The sequence below is a fragment of the Sturnira hondurensis genome, unplaced genomic scaffold (assembly GCF_014824575.4).
Source record: "Sturnira hondurensis isolate 20B ecotype Veracruz unplaced genomic scaffold, ASM1482457v3 Scaffold0005220, whole genome shotgun sequence".
In the NCBI taxonomy this organism is placed as follows: domain Eukaryota; kingdom Metazoa; phylum Chordata; class Mammalia; order Chiroptera; family Phyllostomidae; genus Sturnira; species Sturnira hondurensis.
This window is the reverse complement of record NW_028077851.1, coordinates 8428455-8442064: the sequence shown is the minus strand read 5'-3', so window position 1 is coordinate 8442064 and position 13610 is coordinate 8428455. Positions and strand designations below refer to the sequence as shown.

The following is a 13610-nucleotide window of genomic DNA, read 5'->3' as shown; positions in this document are numbered from 1 at the left end:
GTACAGATGAACTACTTTGCTCCATGGATCTCATTAGGTTCTTGGTGGGCCTCTCTATATAGTCACCGTCTCTAGGCTCTTGTAACCACTGTCTCCCCTACCTCTTCAGATATACTGTTGATAGTCCCAAAGTACTATACTCCTCCTCTAGAGACTGGTTTTCCAAACACTGCCACACCCCACTGGACTGTGCCATTTCTCTTCTGCAAACATCCTAGGTGATATAGCATTCAACTTAGAAATTATATTCTAGTTTTTAGTAAAGTGAGAACGGACATTTAAAAGCTTAAATGCCTTTGAATAAGATATAAGTAAATGGAAGCCGATACCGTGCTCATTGATAGGATGGATTAACATCATTAAAATGCCTGTACTACCCAAGGAAATCTATAGATTTAACACAATTCCTATCAAAATACCAATGGCATTTTTCACGGAACTAGAACAAATAATCCAGAAACTTATATGGAACCACAAAATACCCCAAGTAACCACAGCAATCTCGAGAAAGCAGAACAAAGTTGGAGGTTTCACACCACCTGAGATCAAACTATACTATAAGCATATGGTAATCAAATCAGCATAGTAGTGGCATAAAAACAGACATATAGATTAACGAAACAAAACAGAGTGCACAGAAATAAACCCACACCTTTTTAGCCAATTAATATTTGACAAAGGAGGCAAAAACATACAATGGAATAAAGCCAGTCTATTCAATAAATGGTATTGGAAAAATTGGACAGATACATGCAAAAAAAGAAGAAAAAAAGAAACTATACCACCCTCTCACACCATATACAAGAATAGACTCAAATGCATTAAAGAGTTAAATGTAAGTTGAATCCATAAAACTCCTAGAAGAAAACATAGGTAGTAAAATCTCTGACATTTCTCTTAACAATATTTTTTTTTCTGATATGTGTACTTGGGCAAGGGGAACAAAAGAAAACAAGTGGGACTGCATCAAACTAAAAAGGTTTTGCACAGCAAAGGAAGCCATCAACAAAATGAGAACACAACCTGCTGAATGGGAGAATGTATTCACCGGTGACATATATAATTAGGGTTAATATACAAAACTTATAGAGAACTCATACATGCCCTGGCCAGGCAGCTCAGTTCATAATAGTGTCATCTTGATATTCCAAGGTTGCAGGTTTGATCCTCAACCTGGCCAGGGGCACATACAAGAATCAGTCAATGAATGCATAAATAAGTCAACAACAAATGATCTCTCTCTCTCTCCTCCCGCTCCCTTCCTCCTTCCTTCCCCTTCCTCTCTCTCTAAAATAAAAAATTAAAAAAAATTGAAAAGAACTTATACAACTCAACACAAAAAAGACCCCCCCCCAAAAAAACAAATAATTCACATAAAAATGGGCAGAGGACTTGAATAGACACTTCTCCAAAAAGGACATACAGATGGCTCATAGACCTTTGAAAAGATGCTCAACATCACTAATCAACAGAGAAATGCAAATTAATGCCACAATGAGGTATCACCTCACACCTGTCAGAATGACCGTCATCAACAAATCAACAAAAAAGGGCTGGCAAGGATGTGGAGGAAAGGGAACCCTCATGCACTGTAGGTGGGAATGTACATTAATGCAACCACTATGGAAAACAGTATGGAGACACCTCAAAAAATTAAAAATCAAACTGCCTTATGACCCAGTGATTCCACTTCTGGGAATATATCCAAAAAAACCCCAAAACACTACTTGAAAAGAATATATGCAGCTCTATGTTCATTGCAGCATTATTTACAAGAGCCAAGATTCAGGAACAACCCAAGTTCCCATCAATAGATTAGTGGACAAAAAAGTGCTGGTACATATGTACAATGGAATATTACACAGCCATAAAAAGAATGAAATCTTACCATTTCCAACACTATGGATGGACCTAGAGGGTATTATGCTAAGTGAAATAAGGAAGAGAAAGACAAATGCTATCTGTTTATACTTATATGTGGAATCTAAAGAACAAAGTCAATGAACAAACCAAATAGAGACAGACTCACAGATGCAAAGAACGGATAGATTGTTGCCAGAGGGGAAGGAGATTGGGGGACTGGTGGAAAAGATGAAAGGATTAAGAAGTACAGATTGGCAGTTACAGAATGGCCATGGGGATGTCAAGTACAGCACAGGTAATATAGTTAATAATACTGTAATAACTACATAGGGTGTCAGGTGGGTAGTGAAATACCAGGGGCAGGGGGATCACTTTGTAAAGTATTTGATTATCCAACCACTGCACTGTACATCTTACACCTGAAGCTAATAGAAAATAATATTGAACGTAAACTGCAGCCGAAAAATAAAGTCAGAAAAAACAAAATAAAACAAAACTCATGAATGTTCAGGTTTGTGATATTTTAAATCCCCAATAATAACAGTCAAATCACATGACTCCAAGTCTTAGGTTCGGCATCTCTAAAACACAGCAAGTTTTGTTCTTGCTTCATGAGCAATAAAGCAAATGTCTGTAAAGTGCTTGTTTTATGGAAACACTAAATAATGAAGTGAGTTCATGTATTTTGCCAATTTTGAAAAAAAATAAATAAAAACTCCAATTTCTGTTTACCACCATATAATTAGCAAGTAATATGGCACCCAGCACATGGTCATTGTTCACTAGTTATTAAAGGAATAAAAAAATGAATGGTGTGTTTAGACTCAAATATAAAGATGTAAGCCTTTGCATACAAATTTTGTGCCCACATGTCTACTCCTTGACACAAACTTATTGAATTTCTTTGACAGTGCAAGGGCAAAATGTAGTTTATTTTTTCTCAAGAAAATATGAATGCCCCTCCCATCAGAGAAAAAGGAGAAATAGAAAAGACTTATTGAGTCACAGTCATAACAATTGCCTATTGCATTTCCATATTTTGACTCAATTTGAGATTCTCTTTTGCCCTCGTGGGGGAATGTGTTAATAAAACAGTCACCACTTGGTATATTCATGCTCATAAAGGAATGGTGACTGCATGAGCCAGGCTGTGAGTCAGAGAGAGTGTCAAGCTTCCCTCTTGTACAGGTCCCATGACCACACTTGATAGCTAGACAGGCTTTAAGAAGGTGACCTAGTGCTTTTATTCTTAAACATCTTGCACACTTAAGAATACCACTTAGAGACCTATTTCTTTCACTCATGTCCTTCCTTTACAGGGTTTTATGTGGCTAAAAGTGCCTGCAATCAGTCATAAGTGTCCAGAGTAGCCCTGTCATAAAAGAAGTCAGTGATCACGTGCTGAATGCCACAGCGAGGATGGCCTCTTGGGTGTTAACTCCAAGGAGAATCCAGAATGCTTCTGATGACCTTGTTGTTATGAGACTTGATCAACTGTATTTCATTTTTAATACCCTATTCCAAAAGTGTCCAATCTAACACACCAAGAAAAATATCCGACACTCCCAAGAAAAAAACTAACGACTATTTTTTGTCACTCTAAACTGGATTGTCTCAACTGGACACATTATAATGTTCCGTCATTAAGTACCAAGACACCCTGATATCTGTGAGATTATCTTTTTTAAACAACGAAGTCTCAGATTATCAGCAAAATGGGCTGAATTGTCTTTCAGGATGGGGAGGAACCGCAAGCATTACAGAATTTGGATAAAATGTGTAGGCTCTTTCATAATGAAAACTGGAAATATGAAGTCTCCCAGAAACAACTACGGAGCAAAGCAGTACATTCTCAAAAACTAAATTATGGGCTTCCATTTCCAGTGCTCTTAACTTGCCATCCTGTAAAGACCAAATGTTCTTTTTAAAAAACACTTATTCTAAAACAGGAAATAGATTCAGCACATTTGTGCAGTGACCCTAGCACCTGCACTAACCGGACAAGAAAATGCACCAGAAATGACAATCATACATCTTCAGTTACATTTAAGATTCTTTCTAGGACCAAGTGAAATGAGTTCCATGTTTTTTAGTTTGTTCATTTCAACAGGGTCCAAGAAAACATCAGGGATGGGATTTGAATGGATAAAGATGATTCCTTCCTAAAAATGGCTCCCTCTCTGTTTCATATTTAGGAATAGAAATAGCCCTTTCAGGTTGGAAATTTTCTCACTGAACTAATAAGAGGAACTAGCTGAGACACATACCATCTATGTTCTTGTACGGCAGTGGAACCCTAAAATGCTATGACTTCTTTGACATGTTTTTTTTTCCATTAAAAATCAATTATGAAGACCTAATCACCAAGAAGTGTTGATAATACAGTCAGTGTTGGTTATAAAAGAGAAATGGAGGACTGATAATAATAATTCAAATTATTTGTAATAATCTTCCTACTTCCAAACAAAGCATTCAGATACACGATCTACAAAGGCAGAAGAAAATCTGAGGCATAGAGAGGTGAAGACGCCTTTTCCAAAAAGAGCTGAACAAGGACATGAACCTGGATTTTCTGGATCTACGTCCAGGGCTGTTTCTACTCTGCTACTTTGTCACCGTGGAGTGGAAGACATATTCCAGTAAGGTAAACTTACTGGAATGCACTTTACTAGAGTGTGTTGGAATACTATAGATGCCTCCTCCTTGATGCCACCTCCAATCCCTGACAAGCATCTTGTAGGCCCCGAGTAGTAGTAGCCTAGTATATACAAATGTGTTAGTTGCTATCCATCCAGCACACAAAAGCTAAACTAAATTATAACACAGTGGATCTCAGATGTTCAAAAATCTTCATTAATATCCCCGAACAAAAGTGTCATATATAAATGTCCCTTTGTTATCCGCAGCCTTTCCTTTCAAGACTCTTTCCCCCCTTTTATCTCCTATCTTCTTCTTCTAAAGTGCCTCTACCCTTTCAGGTGCCTGAGGGCTTCTGCTGTGTTCTGTACTCAGATCAAATACTTGTGACACTTGCAAGCATTCCACTCTCCATAGTAATGTGTGAGGCCCATGCCTACCATGGTGATCAAAGCAGTGATCGCTCTGGGGCTGCATCATCACTGAGAAAATCGCCCTTTCCAAGTCTCCCTGCTGGATGGACATTGGTGCCCAAGCCAATGGGATTGGGAAGGACAACATTTGAGCTTGAGCTTTACGAGGCTACAGGTGAGAGCATTTCCAAGGGGAGAAACCTGAAGACCTCTGATTTTTTGGAAGAGGTTCTACTTCTACTTATATCTCGAACACCTCTTGAGCTGATAACTCCCTGGGAAACGAAGGAAGCCATATTGCATGCAAATATAGGTTTTAATGTCACACATCACACTTTCAAATTTAGGTCTCCAGACATGGAAAAAAAATAGTGTGCATGGCATGCACAAAGAAGTGGAGTGAATAATTATCTCCTGGCATTATCTTTTCTAGATCCTAACCCAAAATGAGTGTTATGGTGAAATATATTTATTCACATTGGAATGAAACTTAGGATATAACCCTAAGTTAATTTCATTTTCAAAGAAAATTTCATTACACTAGATAAAGGCTTTGTTTTGAAGAAAGAGAATTAGAAGTAATTCATTTTGCCCAGGTTTGAGCATTTCATCTGGCTTCTTTAAAAGCTTAATGTTTAAAGTGGCATTTTCAAGATACAATTATACTGACAAAGTAATATCTAATAAAATGATGGAATAACAGTGTGATAAATTAACTGAGGATGAGATAAAACACCCAGGTGGGAAGTAAGACTCCCCTGTTGACATAAAATCAACATTTACCATCATTTCAACACCAGGTAATCGTGAAGGGACACAGCTTGTGTTTTTATCTGAAGTGAGGATTTGGGAAATTTATGTTTTGACAAGATCTGACCCAGGTCTCTGTGGATCTTATAGATGTAATGCAGTTTGCAACTCTGACTCATGACTTTGTTTATATACTTGTGCTTCACATTAGAAAAGCTATTTTTTCCTATAGCTTCTAAGAATGGCTCTAGATTACAGACCCAAGTCTGAATCATTTCTGGTTCCCTTTTCTAGCTTACGTCCATCTTCCTTCTTGTATATATCCCCGTTATGACATCTTTCAGAGTCTGTGAGGGACATGAAACAGACACAAAATATTTTACTGACTTGAAAGCATGCAGGAAAAATGCCTTCCAATAAGTAAAATCATGCATATGCATTTATTTCTCTTTTGCCAACGCATGGCAGCAAGGAAACAGAGAAATGTGCTATTATTTAGTAAGATTTCTAGAGAAGCCATTCCCTTTGCCTGAGCAGCCAATATCTGGCTCTTGCTTTTATTCTTGTGGCCAAATCTTGCCCTTCTGTCTTCTTATTAATCATTATCACTGTCATTTTAAGCATCATCATGTTTATTGTCATCATAGTCAGTTTATTTTTTGGCATTTGCAGGGAACCTGTCACTGTTCCAGATACAGTCCCATTTCCTAATCACCCTTCATTTCTACCTACTATATAAATTTTCTTGTTGCTACATTGCTAATCAAGTATAGTGAACACTGTCGTGTTCTTTCTAGCCTCCTCACTATTACAAGTTCCCCATTATCTCTTTCTTCTATTTCTTTCTGCTCAGCTCCGTGAAATCATCTTTGCTAGCCACTGTGACTACCAGTGGTCCTTCCAAAGATCCCATCCAATGACTACAAATCATTGGGCACACTAACCTTCATAATTGATTTGAATTTTCCTGTCTTGGTTTTCTTTTCCTCATTCTGCAAAAAAGATGACTTCCTTTCCCTACACTATATATAAATATATAAATAATTCTCTGTATATGTGTATGTGTATGTATATGTATGTATGTATATATGTGTGTGTATATGTATATGTATATCTATATATCTATATATAAAATAAGGTACCCCAGTTCCCTCTTAGATATGGTGTGGAGTGGGTTGATAAAACATAAATATGAAAATAACCATGTTAAACATACAATGTTTTATGGTAACACCAAAGAAGGCAAATTGTTTTTGTCTAAAATAATGAGGAATGGCCCTGGTTGGTGTGCCTCAGTGGATTGAGTGCTGGCCTGAGAACCAAAGGGTTGCTGGTTTGATTCCCAGTCAGGGCACATGCCTGGGTTGTGGGCCAGGTCCTCAGTAGGGGGCACATTAGAGGCAACCACACATTGATGTTTCTCTCCCTCTCTTTCTCCCTCCTTTCCCCTCTCTCTAAAAATAAATAAGTAAAATCTTTATAAAAATAAAATAATGGGGAGTGTTTTATATCCCCAAAAGGCCAAAATCCTCAGAGTAAAGAGAATTGTTGAAGCTAGTAGGTAATTAATCTGTTATAAATGGTCTGTAGAAATAACACTTATGGGAGAGTATCAGGGTTCATTGAGGTGGAGAGTTAAAGAGAGAGGGAGATAAAATGCAGTGAAGTCTATTACTATTAAAATCTTAAATGATATCCACCCAGTTTCCCTTTTATAAGTCTTTAAAACACCCTGGGCTCAGATCTTCAAGGAGTTGATAAATCTAAAACATGGCCCTAGTTTGCTCTACTTTGTTCTTTTCATTTATTTATCTTTTGAAATCATGAGAAGTGTTAGTTCCAAAGGGTGACACCCCCAACAGAACCAGAAACAAAGCTGTGTGTGGAAATGATCGCTCATTTTATATGGTCACTTAAAGTAGCAATGACAACATAGACTGTTTACCACTCTGTACTTTTACATCCTATCGAATAGTTTTCCCAGAAAATGGTGGATAATAACTGCTATTAAGCAGGATGTTCGTGAACTTGAAACAGTTTTCCATCTCTGGACCGTATCTCTGAAGCTTTCCATGACTAGCTTAGTAGGAAATCATCTCTTCAGTCATTGGAATGCTGTAGTACTTTATCTGTACTCCCTAATGTCACTTAACTATTAATGGCTTCATTTCTACATAGTATATATTTCATATTATTATATTTTATAAGTATGCAACATCTACTCTCCTCACTGAAATTTTTGATGCAGCACCCAAACCTGTTTCACCTTTCAACTTCTCAAAGCATACCATAGTTAGTGTTTGGCATATAGTTCAGACTCAAAGGTTATTAAATGGCTAAGTGAATAAATGTATAATTGAGCAGTCCCCATGGAAAGCTAATTCTCAACTGGGTACCTACAGGATTTTGTTTCAAATATTGACTTCCAAAGTAATGATCACAAAATTAATATGAAATGGGGTGAACATGAAAATTGATTTCAGGAAAATCAAGCTTTGAACTTAGTTTTGTTGTCTCTTTTGGAAATACTCTATAAATCAAACTTATGTGTTTCATCAAAAGTCTTATGTATTTCTTTATGAAATATGCCCTTGGCTGGGTATATTCAGAGGTGTAGCATTTATAGAAGAAATGAATTTAGAATTTAGTTTTCATGCTCATATTTGCCGATAATAAAAATTAATCAAAACTCAAGGAAAGCAATTCAATTAAATTACTAATAAGCAAAATGAAAGCAATGTACAAATTATGACATAACATCTAGAACATTATAGGTTCTTCTCCTATAAAATATTATAAACACTTCACAATGCATTATATTAAATTAAATTACAAGGTAAAATGCAATTGTCATTTAAAATATGTATTTAAAAATTAAACCGTTAAAATAATTCAATAATTAATCATTGGTTCTTATTATGGTACCTTTCTGATTCAGAATAAACATAAACCAAATAGTTAAAAAGTCATTTCTACAGACTATAAATTCTATTTCTGTAATGTTAAATGAAAACACCAAAATTTTTATTTGTTCTAATTGAACAAAGAAAGTATCTTCATTCTTTGACATATGCAGCTTATAATTCTATGATATGTTTTGTGAATTTCAGATAAGTAGCATCAAATAAACAATTAGAATGTTTAAATAAGAGGAAATCAATTTTTTTCTGATGTATCATTAGAGCCTCTTCTCACACCATTTAAAAATGAGAGAGGCCCAAAAATGTGTACAATGGTGTTTTTTATACTGAGATTGAATTTTCACTTTGGGAGTGAGTATTTAAAACCCAAACTGAGGATTTTGGTGTAACCATTGAATCTTGTATGAGTCCCGATAGGCATTCATACAAGTGAAACCCCTCATTTGCTTTTGTATTTATTTCTAGTCACACTCTCACTTAAGATGAAATAGGGAATGTGGCAAGAACCTCTGACATTTCTTTGTGGAATAGAACACAAATAAGGAAAGTTTTCAAAAGTGGCAAGCAGCATATAGAATTTAAGCTATTAAATCAACTAGCTCAAAAGAATGCCCAAATGAAATGAATACTATTCTCATTTTCATCTGATAATGAAAAGCCTTGGAAACTTTTTAAAAAAAGAATATTTAAATGTCTAGAAGATTTTCCAGAGGTGCAACCGAAGTTAAAGTAAAACCTACCTTTAAAATTCGGTCTGATTCTTGCATCGTATCCTGATGTCCTTCCCATTAATTTGTCCAAGAAATCTGAGGGAGAGAGGGTCTGCGAAGGTTGTTTTCCAGACCTGGAGTCATGGTCTTTGCAGAAAGCCGCCCTAAACACATCAGTAAATCTTTTAGCAATCTCTCCATCCCCACTGCCTGAGACCTCACATCCACAGAATGTTTGGCATGCTTTGTAAATGTATTAGAAGGAAAAGAGAATTACAAACCCTCTGGTCAACTTCCAAAGTTGTACAGGGTCCAGAGCTCACTTTAAATGATGAGAGGTTTAAATCCTGTATCCTATCCCTTAAGTTTTCAAACTTTAGTCATGCACAAGATGTCGCAAATGAGACAATGTGCATAGTTTTAGATTGTAGCTTTTATGGCTGTAGAGTTAAAGCTGTTTCTTTCTAGAGTCATCAGAGAGATGAAGATGATAGTTCCCAAAATTTAGGTGATTGTCTCAAAATTATTTCTTCATAAATTTCAAAAACTACTTCTAGCATTTTAGCCCTACTCAGTCCTCTAGTTTTTATAAGAAATATGTAATGAGATGAGCAGAACAAAGTAAACATGAACTAATTATCCTATTGCTTGTCTTCTCACCTGCTAGACTTTATTCCAGCTCTCAACTATTAGTGCTTTTCAGTGATGTCTGAAAGAAAATCTTCACTTGGACATTTAATTTCCCTCTAAAATAGGTCAACAGTGAGCATATCCGTACTTCTATTATTTTATCAGTTGTTATTTATAGAATAGCATTTAAATAGTTGACTCTAATAGAGTATTCATAGAAAAGAACTTCTGAATTGTTTTATCTTTTGAATCATCACAAATACTGAATGTTGATTAGAGCTATATTTGGATTTTTATTTTCCTTAAAGGGCTTATAGGAAGAGCGTTTTTAGTTTGTAGTGAAAATTAATTCCATCACACTATATAGTGGTGACTGAATGTTGATCTCTACTCTGAAGTATGTATTGTACAAGCTTTGTTTTCAATAGTTTAATAAATAATCTTGTTAATTCTATAACTAAGACATTCTTTCCAGCTTGTCCAAGAAGCAGCATGAACTATCAGGGCAAAGATGATATAAACATTTTGGAAGAGTTACAAAATGATACAACCATCAAGAAATACTCACATTCCCATATGCAGCATCGTCTGATGGATCAGGTCCATCAAGTACTATTTGTTTATGCTGATGGCAGTGGTGGTGGAGATGAAGATTGAGGATGAGGATGAGGATGAGGATGAGGATCCTAATAAATCCCAGCCTACAAGTTTTCTTAAGCATAGCAGGAGGTGAGAACCTGAAAGGAACATAGTGGGTGTTCCCAGTACTCATAGCATTGCTGCTCTATGTTTCATTTCTCTTGATTCTGTGAAAAAACACCAGAAACTGGGGTGAAAGATCACACGGAGAGTTCTACACTTTGTTGTATGAACACCTCCCATTCATCTTGTCTTAGAGCCTCCTTCATTAGGACGGCTATTTCACTTCCTGCTGCTACTCTGATATTTTAAAGTGTCAATGGGTCTGACCATTTGTAAATTAGTTAGAAAATGCAAGCATACAAATAACGATGTCTCCCTTCTTTGAATGATTCATAGTCCACTTCTCATGCATACATAAATACAAAGATGTCATTTTAATTGCAGTTGGATAGGCAATTGATTTCAAATATACCGAAGAGTAGAATGTAGAGGCAAAATGAGATTCAAAGTGTTTCTGATGTTTCAAGAGATTTCCTGAGTTTTAGCCCTCATAGTAGGCGTATAGTTGCTGAAATACAATAGAAGTCCCAAGTTGGCTAAGAATCAGAGGTTTTTAATATCTTAAATGAAAGGAGCATGATCTTGGCAAATGAATCCAGTTGCCTCCACCATATCAAAACTATTGCATCCAATAATCCCTTTAAATGACTTCCAAAAGAATTGGAAAGCAGAAAATAGAAAATGAAAATAAAAATAAATTCACCATTATGCAGAAATGTAAAGAGCACGCAACTTGTCTGACTACTTCAATATCACATCGGCTCGGAAAATGTGTTGAAATGCACAGAGTGGGTCTATGCATCATAAAACTCGCCTCTCTGAAAATTTACCACTCTCCCACCATAATTAAGCTTTTTAAAAGAACAAAAGAAACCTTACTCTCCTTCACCAAATTAAAATTACATGGTCCAGGGCATAAGCCATTGATAGAAATTGCACGACACAGTATCTTTCAAACAGTTTTCAGGTGACAAACATCAGCATGCGAAGTCTTTTCACCTACCTGAAGTGGTTTGTCTCTAAGGAAAATGCAAACAAGGCTGTCAAAATGTTCACTAGCTGCCGGTTCATTCCTGTTTCTGTGATGCTTGTGGAAAATATCCCCGAAATGATTCCAGAAAGAAGCTGGGACAAAGTATCTGTCTATTGTCCAGATTCAAAATCTGGCAGGAATCTAGTTTCCTTGAAAATCAAAAAGAGATTTGGGTTCGTACAGTTTGCTGAGAAAAAACAAAAAGTGCCAGTTCTAGGCATCATGGTCAGGTCAAACCGGGGCTCAGGACCATCAGTTAACCCAGGAAAGACAAAGCCTTAGAACTGATGGGTCCCCCAGCTGCTTTTCCTAAAGAACAACAACAACAACACAAAAAAGGCTGCTCCTGAAATCACATCACCATGCAAAGGGGGCTGGTGACAATGCCATGCTGGAGGTCGGGCGGCTGTGGCTTTTAAGTCCTTTCTGTTTAGCAAATCCCTTTTCTCTAGAAAATGTTCTCTTTCTAAAAGAAGTTGTAAATGAGGGAGAAAAAAAGGACTCTGAGAGCTGGGGTGGGTAGGGAGAACAGGGCAAAAATGCTGCGATCCTGTGCTGGAATGAAGGCTACAGAGAGAGACAGAGACGTGATCTTACCCAGCCTATAAATTTCAGCACTAGGACAGCTTCTAGCTCTGAAGTGCGCATGTTTCCTTTTTCACTCGCTTGGGGCGGGGGTCGGGGAGAGGCGTGCAAGAGGGGACAAGCCCGCTGTTCAAACGCAAAGAGTGACTGGCCGTTCCGCTTAAGGGTGCTGAAGGGGGTGCGATGGCACTCAGGGAAGAGCAGAGGTCAGGGCAGGCGGAGAGGGTGAAGGAGGCTAGGGTCTGAGCTCCTGGAAATGTGAGTCCGTGGGTGGGTGGGCGGGACAGGAGTTTGAAGCAGAAAAGAGAAGGGAATAAGGTCTAAGCAGGCGTGCGAAAAGGAAATTGGGGAAAGCACAGACCAGGACCTGGAGTACTGAAATTATAACAGGGGACCTGCCAGTCCACTCCTTGTCGGTGGAACCTGGAGGCAAAGGGGAGTCCTGTGCTGAGGAGGGGGGTCTATTTCCTGGGATAGAGAAGCCTGTGTGCGGGGCGGGGAGGGGGCGGGGGGAGAGTTCATGGGGCCAGATAAATCAATTTAGAAATCCTTTGTGTCTTCCTCACCCCCTGAGTGTTTTTGTTTGAGTTGAGTTGCCTGTTCCCGGAGAATCTCTTTACCTCTTTATAAGGGAAAACCCCTTCCGTTGAGTTTTCTTCTGTGCCTCAAAATCCTTGGGCATCCTCCTGAAGTCACCGCTTTGTAGAGGAGGAAAAATACAATGGGCCAGAAGGGGGCAGTAGCAACCTTTTCCTGCCATGATAACAGGGTAGAGTAGGGCTCCATGGTAAGAAATGGAGCAAGATAAAATAGGGCGAGACTGAAGGTTGAGCACCCACCTCCGCTGGAGGTTTAAGTATTTTATTATTATTCTATGACATTGTCCCAATTTTCCCCTTTTGCCCTCCTCCGCCCATCCCACCCTACTGCTCCCACAGTCAATTCCCACGCTGTTGTCCATGTCCATGGGTCATTCATACATGTTCTTTGACTAGTCCCTCCCACTTCTTTCCACCATTATCTGCTCTGTCCAAATGTTAATCACCAGGAAGGGTCATGCAATAAAGTGAAGCTCTTCTAAATTGGCAAAGGAGACAGACAATAGCTAAAGTTTATAACTCCTATGCAAAAGTATGACAGGTAACATTACTATTTCAAAATACATGTATAGATATCATTAATAATAAATAAAATAGTTTGATGCAAGTGATTAGCAGTTTCTGCTAAGGTGAAATGAAAATTACACGTTAACCACAAGTGGGTGAGTAAGCGACTTTCTGTCTATAAAATGTACCCTGTTAGTCACCTGGGCATTCCACCGCAGGTCTCCATGTTAAAACGAAATGTGATGAATTTTTGGTCCATA

General features: G+C 37.7%; 1 protein-coding gene across 2 annotated transcripts in view; it reads right to left on the bottom strand.

Moving 5' to 3' along the window:
• Positions 1 to 12272, bottom strand: part of GLRA2 (glycine receptor alpha 2) — a 175049-nt gene extending 162777 nt beyond the window's left edge. The window contains exons 1-2 of one of the 2 annotated variants that reach the window (XM_037046333.1): positions 11630 to 12272; positions 9325 to 9458 (exon numbers count right to left, since the gene is read on the bottom strand). In XM_037046333.1, the coding sequence (XP_036902228.1) occupies positions 9325 to 9458; positions 11630 to 11697 (202 nt within the window). In that variant the 5' untranslated portion in view covers positions 11698 to 12272. The remainder of the gene's footprint in view (positions 1 to 9324; positions 9459 to 11629) is intronic. The other variant, XM_037046332.1, reaches the window with a different exon arrangement.
• Positions 12273 to 13610: the final 1338 nt, after the last annotated feature.